The sequence below is a fragment of the Lolium rigidum genome, chromosome 4 (genome assembly GCF_022539505.1).
Source record: "Lolium rigidum isolate FL_2022 chromosome 4, APGP_CSIRO_Lrig_0.1, whole genome shotgun sequence".
In the NCBI taxonomy this organism is placed as follows: Eukaryota; Viridiplantae; Streptophyta; class Magnoliopsida; order Poales; family Poaceae; genus Lolium; species Lolium rigidum.
The window spans coordinates 17,760,375-17,779,214 of record NC_061511.1 but is presented as its reverse complement, the minus strand read 5'-3'; the positions used below and the strand labels follow the sequence as shown (position 1 = coordinate 17,779,214).

The window sequence follows — 18,840 nt, the reverse complement described above, 5'->3', positions numbered from 1 at the left end:
TAGGTCTAGTATTGCCATTTTATGATACATTAGATATAATTTTGGTACAGCTCATGTTTACTCGTTTGTAATGTATACTGGATGATTTTTTTTTTGTATAGGTGCATCCCTCGGCCTCACCTTGGATTGAAATTTTGGTCAATCAAGTTTGTAGACATTGCCCTTGCTGAGAATATATTGTACATGTCCAATATTGATGATGGCCTTATTGTTGAAGAGGTATTTATATGTTTATGTTATTTGTTTGTAGACTCCGGTTAGCTTTATTGTGAGTGTTTATACATTATGCATATTGAGTGATTATTCCGAGCCTTAGGTGTCACAAGGCTCGCATGCAGAAAAACTTGGGATACGAGATGGTGATGTTATCAGGTGTGTTAACGGACAACACATCTCTACTACAGTTGAGGTAGATGTACACTATGGATTTATTAGGTTTGAAGTATATGATAATAATACACAATACATTCTAGTTTGTATGTTATTGGCTTACATAATTTATTGTCTCTGTTGTCAGTTAGAGAATATGTTGCTGGGCAAATGTGAGGATGAGAGTGGTAACCTTATTTCTGAACTGGATGTCGAGGTAGTTAATTTTATGTTTTGCCATATAGTTCATGCCTTTATAAGAGAATTACGATTAGCAAAATGTTGGCACTAAGAAATATATGATGTTACCTTTCTAGCTTTCGATATTTCACATACGCAAGTCTCTATGGAGAAACAGGACATTACATGTAAATGTGTCGGATGATGGTGAGGTTGTTGACAAAGGAGGTATGCATCGTTTATCAATGTACTACATTACTTCATTTTGTAAATGAACTTTCACTCATTTGCCATTACTTTTTGTTACACATTTGCCTTTAGCTTCTCTCACCATTCTTTGCTTTCACCACTGTGCACCGTTGGTCAGCCCTAGTTAAACCCAGTTAGACCCAGCCAGGCACTATGTGCTAACAGAACAACAAGAAACATTGAGCATTTTGGGCTATTGATTGATGATGTGAGAATTTACCAAGTAGTATTATTTTCCAGCACAGATGCAAACTTGAAGCTCTTGCATGTCAGGTTGTATTACTCTCGCAGAAATACCCCAAAATGTAATTTATCTCATAAATAGTGCTCCCTCCTTTCCAAAGAGTAAGGCTTTATTTTTTTGAAAAATCACGGTAAGTAAACTTTGACCTAACTTTTAGAAATCTATTAACAACTATAATATGATTTACCCGCAAAAAAACTATAATACTGATACATTTCATGATGCATCTAACGGTATTGATTTTGTATTGTACATGTTAATAATTTATTTTAAAAACTTGGTCAAACTTTACATAGTTTGAGTGTTTAACTTTTCAGAAAAAAAAATATAAGCCTTATTCATTGGAATGGAGATAGTAAGATTTTAGACCTCGCAGAGATGGCAGAAATTTATCTCTTGTATTACTCTATAAAAAAGTATGTCCCTAGTATAGCTATGACACAATTACCTAAGAAATAGCAGCTATCAAATAAAGAAAACACTAAAGATGGCTTCTACTCCGTGCAGATGGCAATTGCCAACTGGATGCCTCCATTAAGCCCCATCTTTCTCTGTTGCATATACATCTTCCTCTGAACTTTTGCTTCTGATCAATCTTATCTTTAGACCTCTTGTCTTTCGATTAAGGTCCTTCATAATAGCAGAAGGGAAATTTTTATGTCCTTCAAATTTCTTGGTTGCAAACTTGCAATCCTTTACCTAAGGTCAATTTTCTACATTAATTGTTGCATAATTGCATGTTTGCATCCAACAACAACAATGGGTAGGGCTTTTAGTTTCTTTGTCTTGCTGTTGAAGGAATCTGCTAGTTTGTTATTTGACACACTCGACTTAGCAGACCTCATGGAACTTGTTTGTAGACCATAATTTTGGTTAGTGCTCATCCATTTATTTCTATATTTTAGGTTTTGCACAGATTTTCTTCATGTAGGCAGCATGTTTTTTGGGATGTAGGCTTTTGCAGCAGAACATAGATTGTCATACAATATAAAGGCCCTCTGAATTTCTTCCGAAAATTGGCAGCCAGGTGTGCCTCATGCACTCCACTCCCCCAGAGACTCTATTCTCTGTAGTCTCCAGCCCCTTTGCATGCATCTCTGTGAATGACCAGACCAGCTCGATGACCAATATGTTGTTTTAGTCTCTATGAACCAAGTCCATGTCTCAGTGGATTCTGCACCCATAACACCGTAGGCTACTAGGGACAAACCAGTTGTGCTACCAAATACCATGAGCACCTGTCAGTTGTCCTCTAAACTTGCCTCTTAAAGCATTTCAGTTACAGCCGAGCATGACCTGTACCCCTCTAAGATAGAATCCCATCCAGTATGGGCTTCAGTGACACAAACTCTCCATTGGAGCACTTTATATATATATATATATATATATTTCTTCATAAGCAATAACAACAAACACTCCCTTTGGTGGCACCTTCTCTTGCTCTGTCCTAAATGTGTAGCGAATGGAAACCATCTTTCCTGCACCCCTATTAGTGTATCCTCCTTGCCATAAAATAGGCACCGGTATGGAACTTTGATATGTCACTTGTTTTGAATTTTCTTCTGCAAAGTTGCCGAGGGAAAAATCTTTTCTTAAGCAGTCCAATGTTGCGTCAGCAATCCACTTTCTTGTAGCTGGCTTCAGCCTCTCACTTCTTTGAGCACTAGAGCAGATATGATGGTGGGGGTTCCCCTTAACCTGCAAATGACGAGACAAAGAAATTATTAACACACTAGCTAAATACTCATGCTTTGCTGCATAAGTGAAATGCTTGTGCATTGCCATTGAATATTTTTATTGCCCGAGGTGCTTGAATGCTTGTGTCATCGTAATCCCTAACTTCATGCAAATAAAAAAAAAATCTCAAAATGTACACAATAAATTTGTGCTTGAGATGGTGGTTCCTTGTTAAGGTTCTTTCTTTTGTGGTTGCAAATGCATTTCCGAGTTCAAACACTGTTGCATGGTGAGAGGAACTAAATGGCAAATTCTTAGAACTGAGGAATAGCAATCGCATGGTGCAAGCTAGACCGAGAGACGAATGGCAAATATGTATTGTTCCCTTTGGTAGTTCGTTGTATTGCAGAACATGTTCCTTAACTGAGACGCCTTTCTTTGTGCAGTTCGTTGTCCTTTTGGAAAAGGGACCTCAGTTTCCTTGGTGTCACCAGGTGAGCCCAGTGAAACAACTGATCAGTACTGTGCCACTTGACCGAGGGAGACACCATGGTCGATACCGAATCGCCTGGTCACAGCTAATGGTGGCTTTATGGAGTTGAGGGAGACATGGCTTTGATGAACGGAAAGTGTGAAACCTCCAAGTTTCTGCTAAATTCCTAATCCCTTGTGCTTGAATATGAACTGTCACATTTCTGTATGTTGGTTGAGTTCTAACACTTGATGTATGTCTTGTTTGATGGACTGATAGAAGTTGGGGAGACACGGCAATGGTTTTTTTTTTTTGTATACACGTCATTGCCCCCTTTCTCTTTGCTTTAGATTTTCTTGGGGCATCAAAGGGAAAATCAGAACAGACCTAACACCGTTGGTAGGCATTTCACTACGGGAGAGTCCACGTCTGCTGACGGCCGCTAGCCGTCGGCACAACATCCACGGCCGTCGGCACAGGTTGTGTCGATGGTGACCGTCGGTGTAGCCTCATCGGGCTAGTTCTGGTCGGGGGCTGCATCATCACCGTCGGCACAACAGTACACCGACGGCTGGACGGTGGCCGTCGGCGCTGTGTCGATGGTGACCGTCGGTGTAGCCTCGTCGGGCTAGTTCTGGTCGGGGACTGCGTCATCACCGTCGGCACAACAGTACACCGACGGTTGGACGGTGGCCGGTGGCCGTCGGCCGTACCACCGTCGGCGCAGACCAGGTAGGTTCGCCATGCTGTAACGTCCACGGCCATCACACCTTACCACCGTCGGCATAGTTTCTCCTTTTTTTTCTCCCTAGAAACAGTTTCTCCTTTTTTTTCCTAGAAACGGAGCCAACCCGGTCACATTCAAACTGGAAAATTCGCGCGAACCTGAGCCGGCTGTACCGACGCTGTCACCGTCGGCACAGACTACCTGCCATTTGGCACAGCCACTGCATAGTTTTGTCCCCTCATTTTGCTCCAATTGCACAGCTATAGCACATAAAATAGCACAAATACAGAAAATAGCATACATATAGCTCATATATCACAGATATAACACAAATATATCATCATACCCCAAATTTAGTACAAATATAGCACACAAGATCATCATACATAGATCGTGTTGTGCCGACGGCCGAAGTTGCGCCGAAGGTGGCCGTCGGTGTATTGCAAGCTGTGCCGACGACCAGCCTGTGCTGACGGCTAGCTTCGTCGCTGGTCGCTAGGGCCTCTGTGCCGACGGCCCCGACATTTGGCCGTCAGCACATGCCCCGTAGTGTAGTCAAACTGGGCCTGTTTTCAGGTGAGATGACGCTGCATCTCCTTCACAGAACGAGTAGAGCAGTTCGGGCAGACCTCCACCAGTACGTCGCCGGTGGACTAGAGTGGCTAGGGCGAGAACGGCGACATGATGTGGTGTTCTACCCGGCGAGACGGGAGTGTGGACGTACGCGAAGCAGGGCGGGCGGATGGCGCTGCTGCCGTGCCTCATCCTCGCCGACGACCAGTCAGTCCCGTGCTGGACTCAAAGCTGCACGTCGCCAACGCATCGTCAGACTCTGGTATGCTAGGCCTGAACGTGTGAGCGCGGTGACCAACCCGTGCCACTGCCTGAGCGCGGACAGCAGCTGCGAGCTGCGACCTGGAGAGCTGTCAGTCAGTGGTTCAAGCTGGTGACCAGCACGACGAGCGTCGCCGCCAGTAGCATGCTCGCGCAGCTGCCCTAGTTACAAAGTTGACCTAGTTACACCGGCGTATCCTCTTCCATCCGCAGCGGTGGGTGCGGTGAGCACTGAGCAGCTCCTCTCACTGGACCAGCAAGACGCACGCCGTGGCGGCGTCGGCAAGTACTCGATCGACCGGCAAGGCTAGCAGAGATCAACATTCAACCAGTTGACCCGCGGAAGAGATCGATGTTGATCGACAGCATTACCCCGGCGACGACGATGGATGATCTTGCTCGGCCTCGGCGTTCGTATCGTCCGCCCGGGGGAGGTGAGTATCGTTTGGACGACGTGGACGGCCATCGGACCAAACGAGCGCCGGAGAAGCCGAGACTTCGAGCGGTGCCAGCCGCGCGCATCATAACGAACGATGGATGCCACGGCGCCACCGAAACCGGCCTGTATGCGCGAGACGCTGGGCCTCTCCACCGAGCACCAGCTCATCTTCATCGCCGGCTAGCTAGTCTAGCGCTCGGACATCGACAAGCAACAGAGCCGCTTCTGTGGTATAGAAACTTATCATTCGTTCGGACCATCGACCACATGGACGTGCTTCTACATTTATTGTCGTTGGTTGATCATCCTCGATTGCTCGTTTTATTCCATTCCATAGAACGGATACTGCTAATATAATTCATTTGTGGGGACACCGTTCGACTACATGGATTCCTCAAGAGGACCGTTTCCGATTGCGAGATCAAATCTACGAGCTGCCTATGAAAGATCTTCATGGCTAAGTTCGGCATCATGCTACTATTGATCTCATCGGCTTCTCATCCTCAACCAATGGTCAAACCAAAGTTGCGAATAGAAGCATTTCGACGCTACTACGTGTGCTAGTAAAGAGGAATATCAAAACTTGGGAGGATTGCATCCACACGCCAAGTTTACCTACAACCGTGTGCCAAATACTCAACTACATTAAATAACCCTTTCATGATCGTCTATGGGTTCGCACCTGCAATGCCACTTGATCTTCTTTCGCTACTGCTACATGAGAGAGTGAAAATGGACGTCACCAAGCGTGCCAAATACATGAAGACATGCCCTATTTTGTGGTCGGCTATATATATGCCCTCACCCTCATTTGTTAACCCTAGAATGATATTGAGATTAGAAATAAGCATGTGCCTTTATCCCAAGTGGGGACCCCTCTCCTTGGGTTCAACCTATTGAGTTCTATTCAAGGCATCTTCTTGTATTGGATATATTTCATGAGCAAACTCTCTTCCACTTGATATTCTTAAAAGGATAGTGCTTGGCAGTCTTTTCACAAGGAATTGTACCTTTGTGTATTTTCTTTGTGAATTCTATTGATTCAGTGCATGACAATTTCCCCTTGGTGTTGACCGTGTTCTCCGCTCCCCCTCTTGGAAACCCTAAAGGTACCCCTCATCACGCATGCTCTAAATTTCTAAAAGCAACTTATGTGTTAAAAATCAAGTTTGTACTATAAACTTTCTTTTCTATCACAAACACGAAAATAAAATGTGAGGATGAGTGTGGAGATGGGGGAGGGTGGGGTTGTTTTTAATCGAAGCAAATGGCCAACTTGTTGGCTCTTGAGAGAAAATTATGATCCTTTTCATAAAACCTTCGATACAATGTCCGATATGGATATGCTCTTATTAAACGTTTTTCTTAAATAATATGATTTATTTATTAATTTTTGAAAATAATACACGTTTTCAAAAAAAAATGAACTCTGTGACTCGGTCGGCGATGTCCGATCGGTCACACGCCTGCCGATCGGCGCACTGGTGACCGATTACTCCATCCACACAAAATATGAGTAGCTAGGTACGTGCACCTGATTCCGTTGACAAAACATGCATGCTAGATTAGCACGTCCGGTCGTTGTGCAGCACATATGCTCGATGGGTAGCTAGCGTACATGCACCTGATTCCCTTGATAAAACATGTCCGGTCTCGCGCTGTGGCACACATGACACATGCTCGTTCGATCGATGCATGCATGCAGGTCCGGTCGGCCGTGGCTTGGCCGATCAGGTGCGGTCGGCGTCGGCATGACCGGTCGGTGGCCGGACTGAGTCATATTTTTAAAAATAATTCAAAACGAATAATATTCTTGGAAAATAATAAATAAATCGTATTATTTAAAAAATACACCCTCTTATGAATATACTTTCTAAAAGAAACATCTAGCTAGCAAAGCATGTTTTAACCACTAACTTGTTTTACCGTGATAGAAAGCTATTTTTAAAGAAAAAAGTATCAAAAAATGTTTGTGTGTGATCTAATTTTGAAAATCTCATAGCAAGAACACTACGGTAAGGAGGCAAATCACGAAACGACCCTCGCGTCGCCTCTCTTGGGCAACTCATGGGCAAAACCCTAGCGCATCCCCTCCTCCTCTTTCCCCTTGTCATTGCTAGAGGCAACCGCTGGGAAAGCCTGGGTCGGGGCCGATGAAGGTGACAGCGAGGAATTTCACTACTTTGTGTCCCCGCGGAGAGCTTCGGACACCGAGGTGATGGTGGCGCGCGGTGGTCATTTAAGAGAACGGGCAGGCGATGGGTTGCCTCTCCTGGTGCAGGCGAGGTCGTTTTCACTTTGTTGACGATAGTCCTACCACATGATCTTCCTTCGTAGCTCCATGGTGCTTCCTTCGCGTTAGAGAGCATCAACAACTCCACCTCGATTTCATGTTTTTTTTCTTTTGTTTGCTATTGTTTTTGTTGTGTTAAAGCCGAACACTTGAGTGCCTTTTATTTTATCTAAAAAAGAAGAACACTAAGAAGTCATTTGGAAGTCAGGCTTTCAATTCGTTTGTAGCATTTTGAAATGAATACATGTACTCATTTCATTTACATTGTAATTCCAGAAATGGACACTTGTTTATTTGCCACACGAATTGTAAATGACAACGAATTTAATATTAAATTTGTAAATGGCTTTCATAGAGAAACGCAAAAATGGCAGGTCTCAGCTTGGAATCGTGTTTATCCATGGCGTTATTTTGCTGGATTTCCTAAATGAAATGACGGTTAAATTTTGTGGCAACCAAACAGCCTACCTATAAAATTTTAAAATAAATTCCAGAATTTCAGACCCAAATGATGAATACCAAACGACTTCTAAAAGGTAACAAACGATTTTGATATGGACGCTCGATACGAAAGTTATGCACTTTATAAATTTTGAAACGGATATGCACACATGGTGCGGCTATCTGGGAATATGCGCACGCGCCCCCCAAGTTCAAACTCGCACAAGCACAACCTCCACGTGAGTTGGCACCAGCACACCCACTGGTCCCACCCGTCAGCCTCGCTCCACGCTTGCCGGAGCCTGGTCTTTTTCTTCTTCTTTTTTTAGATATGGAGCCAGCCTGGCTTTCGCAAATGGATCCGGACCGCACTTTTCTGATCTGACGACAGTCCACGTTTCCGTTGATGAATATATAAGTCTCCATTGGATGCCTTTGTGGCGAAGACACCATTCCTGGAGCAGTCCAGTCCAGCTAGGGCTGCGCCTGCGCTGCGGCGGCTTGGGGGAGCCGGACTGCGGGAGCGCCGCGCGGCGGGCCCTCGCACTCGGTAGCAGCGGCGACGAGCGGCGCACCCCGTAGCAGCGACGCAGGTCAGGTACCCCTCTCCTCTTCCTCCCCGTGCCATCTCCCGAAGCGCGGCGGCACGGCGGCGGTGCCGGCGAAGAAGAAGACGCTTAGCTGATTCGATTGGGGTGGTTTCGTTGCAGACGAAGGCGAACAAATCGCTGTTCGACAAGAGGCCGAAGCAGTTCGGCATCGGCGAGCGAGCGCTGCCACCTAAGGAGCGGTAGCAGCGGCGACGCGCGTCGCGGCGCACTCGGGAGCCGGCGACTCAGGTACTCCCTCCCCTCTTCCTCCCTGTGCCGTCTCCCGAAGCGCGGCGGCACGGCGCGCGGCGGCACGGCGCGCGGCGGTGCCGGCGAAGAAGAGGACGCTAAGCTGATTCGATTGGGGTGGTTTGGTTGCAGACGAAGGCGACGAACCCGCTGTTCGAGAAGAGGCCGAAGCTGTTCGGCATCGGCGGAGCTCTGCCACCTAAGAAGCGGTAGCGGCGGCGACGCGCGTCGCGGCGCACTCGGGAGCCGGCGACTCAGGTACTCCCTCCCCTCTTCCTCCCTGTGCCGTCTCCCGAAGCGAGCCGGCAAGGCGCCGGTCCGGCGGAGAAGAAGACGCTATAATCTGATTCGAATTGGGCTCTTTTGGTTGCAGACGAAGGCCACGAAACCGCTGTTCGAGAAGAGACCGAAGCTGTTCGGCATCGGCGGAGCGTTGCCACCTGAGAAGCGGTAGCAGCGGCGACGCGCGGTGGACCCGCGCACTCCGGAGCGGGACGACTAAGGTACCCCTCTTCTCTTCCTCCCCGTGCCGTCTCCCAAAGCGAGGCGCCAAGGTGCCGGTGCCGGTGCCGGCGAAGAAGAAACGATAATCTGATTCGTTTGGGCTGGTTTGCTTGCAGAAGAAGGTGACGAACCCACTGTTCGAGAAGAGGCAGAAGCAGTTTGGCATCGCTGGAGCACTGCCGCTTAACAAGGACCAGCACCGATTTGTGAAGTGGCCCAAGGTTGTGTGCGGCCAAGGTATATATCACTAACTTATCCTAGCGGCAAAGCTTACTCTGGCGATCTCACAATTTTGAATCAAGTAGTACAAATATTAATCCCCTAGGGAGCAGATGATGCATTGTTTGTGTGAGGTTTGTTTTGTTTAAGCTACATGTGCTGCCATTTTGTTTGCTGCAGAATCCCATCTGATTAGCTTAGCTAGCTTTGGTAGTTTGGTCACAACCTGGCTTGTGACTTGTGAGAGATATTTTGTTTCAGCAACATCTACTGCCATTTTATTTCAGAAGTCCATCAAATTAGCTTCGATTTGGTCATGACCTGATAACGTTTGCATTGTTTGTACTTATAGCCTTTGGTTCGTCGCATAAACTATAATGGAAATGCAACAAACTGTAGTGTAAAACAGGAAGTGCAAAAGCAAAAAAAATAAAAACATCGATAAATATAAAAATATTATGGGTTGCTACAAATTTATGGACAGCCGTGACTTAGTCATCAGCAGAATGGATTTCGTTTGCACCGTGCGTAATCTTATATCTATTTTTTTAATTCCTTCGCCTTTTACTTTTCTTGTGTTGCAGCAGATGGCTGCGCCAAATGAGAAATGGCTATATGAGAAAACCAAGGATTCAATATTCTTTATCAATATCCTACCCAGGCATGATAAACATGGGGCAATTAATGATCTTATGAAGACAGCAAACCATGTCGAGGAAGGAAAAAGGGAGGAATTTCTCAATGGGGATGGTCATTGTGCAACTGGGTTTGTTGTTGAAAATGGGCCAGATCTCCTGAAGATACTGACATGCGCTCACGTTATAGAACATGTTTACTCAGCTACTGATCCTGTGTCCACCCATGATTGCAATAGGGTATTTATTACACAGGTACTATGTGACCATTCCGAGCTGAGCTTCCGCAGGCCTGGGCAAAACGCACATCCTCAGCGGGTTTATGCCAAAGGTCGGATCATTGGCATTAGTTGTGAAGATGATTTGTTGCTCATACAAGTACCTCGGGAAGATGTGGTGGACCTGGACGAGATCTGCATGAGAAACCACCCCCATCTTACTTTCCCTTCAACCCAGCCAGCTGCATTTGATGTGTGCGCGATGGTATCATGGCCTCCACTACGACATAGGACAGCAGTAATAGGTCGTGTTTCTCACACTTCAAGATCATTCGATGATTTAGGCCAGGAAAACCCTGTTGGATATAGGATGAATCTCATGGAAGTCAGGATAGGAAGTGAATTGGGAAGCTCTGGAGCTCCTTTGGTGAATGGCAATGGGAAGGTCATTGGTATGTTACATGGGGGGTTTAGAGATGCTTTCTCTTACTTCTTGAGCCTTAATGATATCATGCTCTTTCTGGCGCATCGAGGCGTGGCGGTCATTTGTAAGTTTCTTTTACTTCTTGAGCCTTAACGATATCGCTCTTTCTGGTGCATTGAGCCTTAATGATATATTTAGGTTTTAGTCATCTTATAAATATGTTTGACAGTATTTTCTTCATGAATAACATGCAGGTGAAGACTAGTGATTTGACCATGATGTTTTCTTGTATGCAACATGCCATCTTCACTTTTGTTACTTGTAAGTAAGCAACCATACACAACAATTGATTTTGCTTAATATCTGTGTGGAACTGCAAGAATAGATCAGCTGTGAGGTTGCTTTAAATCAATTTTCTGTTGTCTCAGAATGTGACCTTAGAAGTTATATTACCATAATTCACTATCTTTTTTCCTCAATTTAGAGCCTAAAATTCTGTTTTGTGATCTGCGCTGGTAATGGTGAGTACAATACAAGTTAAATAATAGTCTGATACTTCCCATATCTCATGACTCTGCAGTCCATCCTTTGTGTTTATGTGTGGCTGGGCATTCCTATTGTAGTTGAATCTTTCTTTATATTGTTAATTGGTGGATCTGCAGGCCAGGACTAACACCATCCTATTTTTTTTCTGCAGAAAATGCCCGGTTCACTTCTCTTTCTGGTAAGAACCAAATCATACATTGGTTGCTGCAATATTAATTTTGATCTTATTCTTTATATATGATGGTGAACTGAAAAAATAGATCAGCTGTGAGTTTGTTTTAGATCAATTTTCTGTTGCCTTAGAATGTCATCTTAGAAATTAGAATGCCATAATTTACTCTGTTTTCCTCAATTTAGAGTTTGCTTTCCATTTTGTGATCCTCGCTGGTAATGATGAGTAGTAGTTAAATGATAGTCTGATTCTTTCCATATCTTATAAATCTCCAGTCTATCGTTTGTGTTTATGTGTGGCTTGGTATTCCTATTCTAGTTGACTCTTTCTTTAGATTGTTAACTGGTGGATTTGCAAATAAAAACCTATAGGAATGGTGTAATTTTCTGTAGTACATCTTATGGGTGTGAGTACCACCTTGTGGTTTAGGAGAATTGCACAGATGGACTCCATTCATTATCTTACTTTTGCTATAAATTCGATAAGAATGAGGAAGCACTGTAAGCTGAAGTTCAATTCCTTTGGCAATATCCTCTCATATATTTCTTTGTGAAGTTCAATTGCCAACATTCTTTACGTATCAAACTAATTTCCTGTTGCCTTAAACTGTCATCTGACAGTGTTCTATTGTATTTTGTTTGGCAGAAAAGCTTGTTTGAACTGCAGCGCTCATCCTAGTGGAGACAGCAAAATGATTGTGTCACACATATTAGCCAACACAAGTTTGTTACGGAAGCTGGATCGACCTTATCAATCAGAAGAACTATATGCACACTCCCTGTAAAACTTGGATCGAAACTTTTACCATCTGCTGTTGAACTTTTGAGAAGTCACAGCAGTTACCTCTCTGTTTACCAGTTAAGAAAATGCATTCGGTGTCCACTGGACCAAACTTAGGCGTAGATGTTATTTTCAGGAAGCAAATGCTTGGCTTCGTGTCTGATTTCCTGCACGGTCTGCTGCGTTTCATCTGGACAATATGTATGCTGGAACTGATTATCCCATGGAATGCATTGCTACTTGTATATGGTGTTTGTGTTTACTTTTTGTTGGAAGATTCTTGTGATTGTCAGTAATGGTGAACTGATGTTCAGTACAAAGCGTGCCATTGATCTGATCTGAACAAGGTTTCGGTTGATGTGATCTGAACAAGGTTGAATTTGGAGTGGACCTGCATGTGTTCCTTTGCCACTAGCGAATCCCCAGAGTTACCCCCTATGAAGCAGGCAGGTCATCAGCGGGAGGTGCATTTTAGTCCCATTGGATAGAAGCAGGAAGCAATCTGGAGCATCTGATCAAGCTGGGGGCCTGGGTTATCGGGTAGGCTGCTTCGTCCCACTGATTCATATCCCATATTGGCCCCGCATTTCAGCGAAATATGCAAGATTGGGTAACCACTATGGCAATACCAATTGATATTTTCTCATTTACTCCTACTTCTCTTTTATCTTAAAATAATTCTAGTGGGATGAAGGAGTGATCACTTGCCTCGCTTCGAAGAGTATTACAAAATTAAGCCTCAAACCAGGCGACAGATCTGTATATATGTATATTTCACTCACTCGAATAACTAGTAGCATTGCTAAACGAGACAAGAATAACTAGTAGCATTGCTAAACGAGACAAGTTTCTTTCCAGATGAGAGACAGGTTAAAGGTACGATACATCCCCAACGTGCAGGTTGACCAGAGCTCACATATGACAGTTCTCATATTCATGCAACATGAATTAGTCATTTAGCAGAAGCTTGGACGGTTTCACACTCGTCCTTCACCCTAAAACCACCATTAGCAGTAAGCAGGTGACTCAGTATCAACCATGGTGTCTCCCTCGGTCTGCTCGGTCAAGTGGCACGGTATTGATCCTGGCTTTTCACTGGGCTCACTTGGTGACACGGAGGAAACTGAGGTCCCTTTTCCAAAAGGGTAACGAACTGCACAAAGAAAGACATCTGAGTTAAGCAACATGCTTTGCAACACAACAAACGACTATGAAAAGGGAGCATTACATATTTGCCATTAGTCTCTCGCTCTAACTTGCATCATGTCATTGCTTTTTTTTCTCAGTTTACACATTTGCCATTGATTCCTCTCACCATGCAACAGTGTTTGGATTTGGAAATACATTTGCAACAGAAAAAGAATCTCAATATGGAACCAACGTCTCAAGCAGGAGTTCACTGTGGAAACAAAAATAGTGGATGGAAAGCTAAAAACACTACTTATGTAGCAAAGCTCGAGCATTTAGCTAGTGTGTTAATAGTTTCTTTGTCTCGTTATTCCAGGCCATTGGGAATTCCAACAATCATACTCTCTCCATTCTAAAAAGGATGTCGCGGATTTGTCTAAATTTGTGTACAAATACATCCAAATTTAGACAAAGCTGCGACATTCTTTTTGGGGTGGAGGGAGTATTTGCTCTAGTTCTAAAAAAAAAGTGAGAGATGAAGCCAGCTCCAAGAAAGTGAGTTGCTGATGCAATATTGGACTGGTTAAGAAAATATTTTTTTTCCTTTGGCACTGTAACTTTGCAGAAGAAACTTAAAGAGAAGTAACATATAAAAGTTCACACCAGAAACAATATTATGGCAAGGAGACACACTAACAAGAGCACAGGAAAGATGGTTTCCATTCGCCACACACATTTAGGTCAGAGCAAGAAAAGGTGTCACCAAGGGAATATTTACTGTTATTGATTATGAAGAAATCAAAGAGAAAGGTGCTTCGACAGAGAATGTCGTCACTGAAGCAGTACTGGAAGGGTTTCTATCAGAAGGGTGCAGGGGTCATGCTTGGCTGTAACTGAACTGCTCTAATAGGCAAGCAGGAAAACTGGCAGCTGCTTGTGGCATTGAGTGCCCCGGTAGCGTATGGTGTTATGGATGCCTACATGGCTACATGGAGAAAATATGTGCAAACTAAAGTAAGGAAATAAATGGATGAGGACCACCCAAAATTACGGTCTAGAAAGTAGAAACAAGTTCAATGAAGTCTGTTGATTGTGTCAAATAACAATCTAGCAGAGTCCTTGAACAGCAAGAGCAAGAAACTAAAAGCCCTGCCCATTGTTGATTTGTTGGATGCTAGGCAACAATTAACGTAGAAAATGGAACTTAGGCAACGGACAGCAACCAAGAAATTTGAAGGTCATAAACTTTTCCCACCTGTTATTATGATGGGCGTTAATCAAAGGACTAGAGGTCTAAAGATAAAACTGGTTATAAGCAGAAGTTCAGAGGCAGAAGTGTATGGAACAGAGAAAGATGGGATTTAACAGAGGCGTCTAGTTGAAAATAAGAAGAGAACATGTAGCTGTAGGCTGACAAGGCCTTCCTTCTGTCAATGCTCTTTTCATTATCAGTTCACTTAAGAACCTGCAAGCGAAATTTAAGTACATGTAGATGACATCTACTCTGTGCAGAAGTCCAAAGCAGATTTTGGGCATTGGTCCTAGGAAGAGGAAGTACGAATATTGTGGACAGTTTGGCCATATAAAGAGCAATTGCAAAGAGCCAGTTGACCAAGAATTTTCAGAAGATGAACAGACTGCTCCCTCTTTTGGTGCAAGCAGTGCTAGGTACTCTCCGTATCCTTTACACATATTTCTTTAGATTTTGAAAAAAATTGTTGTTATGTAAACCAAATGCATTTCTGTAGCTTTAGTAAAATTAGTTAATGTTCTATAAAACCAATGCATCACTTTAGCTACAGGAGACTAATGAATTTATGTTGATTTGTAAAATTGATGCAGCTCCAGGAAGAGTGGTAAGAAAGTAGTGACAAGAGCTCCAGTAGAGGCTTGTGAGATCTTACCTAATGCTTGTTTATTTTCTAGAACTTTTGGTGCTTTCTCTGTTTGATAGCTGCCATTTCTTAGATAATGTTTTCTCACATACGTACTTTTTTTTGAGATCTTCACAGACGTACTTGGGACCTACTTTTTTAAAGTACTATAACACATAAATTTCTGCCATTTCTGTGAGGCCTAAAATATTATTATTTACGAGATAATTGCATTCTTTGGGGCTATTTCTGCAAAAATAATACAACCTGACATGCAAGAACTTTAAGTTTGCATCTCTACTGCAAAATACTACTTAGCAAATTCTCACATCATCAATAACCCAAATGGCACCCCATAAAAAAACTCCAAAAATGCTCAATGTTTCCCGCGGCCCTCCTATTGCATAGTGCATGGATGGGTTTAACTAGCGCTGACCAACGACGCAGTGGCAAAAGCAAGGGATGGTGACTAATGGCATATGTGTAACAAAAAGTAATGGCATAGTGGCCAATGTGGGATAATTCATTTACAAAATGAAGTAATTGAGATGCTCAAATATAATAGGTTGATAGAGGATGCATACCTCCTGGGTCAACAACTTCACCATCATCAGACACATTTACAGTCAATGTTCTGTTTCTCCAGAGAAACTTGCGTATATGGAATACCTCAAGCTAAAAAAGGAAACATCATATGTTTCTTAGTACCAACATTTTACTAAACCTAATTTTCTTATAGAGGGAACTATATGAATAAAGCAAAACATAAAATTAACTTACCTCGACATCCACTTCAGAATTAAGATTGTCACTTTCATCCTCGCATTTGCTCAGCAACATATTCTCTAACTGACAACAGCGACACTAATTATGTAAGCCAATAGAATACAGACTAGAATGTAACATTAGTCTTATTTTCATATTACTTCAACCTAACAAATCTATAATACATCTACCTCAACAGTGGTAGAGATGCGTTCTCCATTAAAACATTTAATGACATCACCAGCTCGTATCCCAAGTTTCTCAGCAGGAGATCCTTCTGACACCTAAGACTCGCAATAGCCACTCAATATGCATGATAGATAAGTACTCACAAGAAAGCTAATGGGAGTCTGAAAATAAACAACATAAACAGATATACACCTCTTTAACGATAAGGCCATCATCAATATTGCACATGCGCAATATATTCTCAGAAAGAGCAAGGTCTATAAACTCGATTGACCAAAACTTCATTCCAAGGTGAGGCCGAGGGATGCGCCTATATAGAAAAATCATACGATATACATTAAAAATGAGCAAACATGAGCTGTAACCCCTTCAAAATGGACCGTTTCAGTTCAACCAAAATAATATCCGTATCATGAAAATGCAAATATAATATATTTTTTGATTCGCAAACATTGTTTTCTCTGACCATTAGATCACGTTGATCTATATGTCTACAGCAGGTAAAGGATATTCGCTAACAACTTCAAACAAATCTAAATGGAACAGCTCAATCAAGGAGTAATAGACGAAAGAACTAAGTTTGTGCAACAGAACTAATCGAAGAGGAAAAATAGTAAGTACTGATATTTTAGTAGCACTAAAACATAACTAAAGGAAGAAAAACGTACTGAAATTTCTTCCATAGATGCAGGCACTTGACTAAAATGGAAGATGGTATAAACGACCCTCTTGTGTTGCCATTAACCATTCCCACAATTTTTCCATCAAAGTCAATCAGCGGCCCACCATTGCCATACTATAAAATTGTATTTAAAATATTCAAATCAAAAAACAATTGACAAAAATAATGAAACAAAATTGCAATGTCGAAAATAGCAGGATAATGTACAATTTGATCTCAAGATAACAGTTTGTACCTCAGGTTGTGGATCTGCACCCTGAACAAACATATAATGATATCGTTCAAATAAGTTTGGGTTCAAGTATTTCACCACACCATAGCTTATCCTTAAAAACGAACTTTCATCTCTGCCAAGCTCAAAAACTTTGTTCGCCCGTTTCACACCATCATTGAAAGAGGGTATATAAACAGGCTGATCTACTTTAACACTGAAGAAGGCTAAATCGTAGTGCTTCTGCAGATATTGCAGGTGGGCCTTTTCAGTGATGTCACCCTGCAGGTGAACAAGTACCTACAACATGTGAAAATCAAAGATTTATTTGTTTCTAAACTTACAAACATAAACTATCAATTTGCAAATAAATTTATCATACACCGATGTGGTAGGTATTTGGGTAGAAACCAGCTAGAATTAAAGTGAGATTAGCTACAAGCAAAGCAGATAGATAGAAAATAGGACAGGCAAGTCGGTACAATCTGAGTACCAAACATGCAAGATGGCCATTACCGCTAACACCAGAATAGTGCATTTAATAGACAACAACAATTGTACATAAGATATGATACAACAAACTGGACAATGCATGGTAATGATAGCAAACTACACGGCACCCATACATACACTAGAGTATTCAAACCCATATGCACTAGAATATCTAAACAAAGTCTCTTTTAAACCCTAAACTATGGTAGCTAGGTCCAATTTGATCCCTGAGCTATGAAAACCGTATATGTTAAACCCAAACTTTTTTAAAAACAGTTAAACTTCAACCCTAGCCCAGTTTTAGATAGTAGTTTCAAATTCCGATGTTTAAAAGAAATTCATAGACGGGTATGCTAAGAATTACTCAACTATTCTGACTATTCCATTCCATTAGTTAATATTTGACCATATTCATTGTTTGGCAGCATCGGTCTATGTTATGTTGAGGAAAAGCGATGCAATTAATGTTGCTGTGCCGAGTGATATTGGGCAACATGGAAGCTATCACACCTGGATCACAGGATTCCTTTCCAAGTAGCGAGATGTATGATTCTGCCATTGATGATTGCTCCAACCCAAAGTGCTACCTTATGTGGCCATCCTATCTTAATACTCACATTCATTTAGAAAATCATGTTAGGTTCAGATTTCCCTCAAAAGTTCGACATAAGATGGTTAATAAGTGTTAAGACCTTTATCATGTCATATCAAGATAAGCAGACTGAGCCTTTGTCTTTTCATTGCACTTATTAAAGGGGTTTATGGTTTCACCCATCACAAAAGGAAGTTGCTATGGATATGAACCCATCATTTTACTTATCTTAAAGAACTCACCTCGGCATCAAGATCATACTCTTCTTGTCCTAACCAGCAGTTAAAGGATGGAGATTCGGTGCAAATTAAGCGTGAAGTTGTCAAGAAAGTTCCCATTTTATTCTTCTTGTCCCAATCAATCCAGAAACCACAGCCTCGTGCTAGCGGCTTACCACCTACAAATTGATGAAAATCTGTAAATAACATGTTTTCACGATGCTCCTAAATAAAGAGCCAAGGTATCACTAATATCACCTACGGAGGATGAAATCCCAACAACAGATTGAGCGGCATGAAGCACTGCCTTCCTTGCAGATTCATGGTCCGGAACAAGCTCTGGATCATCAAGCACGCACATAGAAGCTCTGATCATGTGCACATTAAGCGTGGGATATGTCATACGGCGAGCTGCAAGAAATAAGCA

General features: G+C 42.7%; 2 protein-coding genes across 2 annotated transcripts in view; one reads left to right on the top strand and one right to left on the bottom strand.

Annotated features, from left to right (window-relative positions):
- LOC124646727 overlaps positions 1 to 3,469 on the top strand; it is a 37,808-nt gene extending 34,339 nt beyond the window's left edge. The window contains exons 10-14 of the mRNA XM_047186805.1: positions 102 to 219; positions 317 to 409; positions 518 to 586; positions 687 to 777; positions 3,166 to 3,469. Of these exons, the coding sequence (XP_047042761.1) occupies positions 102 to 219; positions 317 to 409; positions 518 to 586; positions 687 to 777; positions 3,166 to 3,254 (460 nt within the window). The 3' untranslated portion in view covers positions 3,255 to 3,469. The remainder of the gene's footprint in view (positions 1 to 101; positions 220 to 316; positions 410 to 517; positions 587 to 686; positions 778 to 3,165) is intronic.
- A 9,557-nt stretch (positions 3,470 to 13,026) lies between these two features.
- LOC124646726 overlaps positions 13,027 to 18,840 on the bottom strand; it is a 6,434-nt gene continuing 620 nt past the window's right edge. The window contains exons 2-10 of the mRNA XM_047186804.1: positions 18,672 to 18,824; positions 18,438 to 18,592; positions 17,136 to 17,411; positions 16,887 to 17,014; positions 16,411 to 16,528; positions 16,221 to 16,313; positions 16,045 to 16,113; positions 15,849 to 15,939; positions 13,027 to 13,415 (exon numbers count right to left, since the gene is read on the bottom strand). Of these exons, the coding sequence (XP_047042760.1) occupies positions 13,270 to 13,415; positions 15,849 to 15,939; positions 16,045 to 16,113; positions 16,221 to 16,313; positions 16,411 to 16,528; positions 16,887 to 17,014; positions 17,136 to 17,411; positions 18,438 to 18,592; positions 18,672 to 18,824 (1,229 nt within the window). The 3' untranslated portion in view covers positions 13,027 to 13,269. The remainder of the gene's footprint in view (positions 13,416 to 15,848; positions 15,940 to 16,044; positions 16,114 to 16,220; positions 16,314 to 16,410; positions 16,529 to 16,886; positions 17,015 to 17,135; positions 17,412 to 18,437; positions 18,593 to 18,671; positions 18,825 to 18,840) is intronic.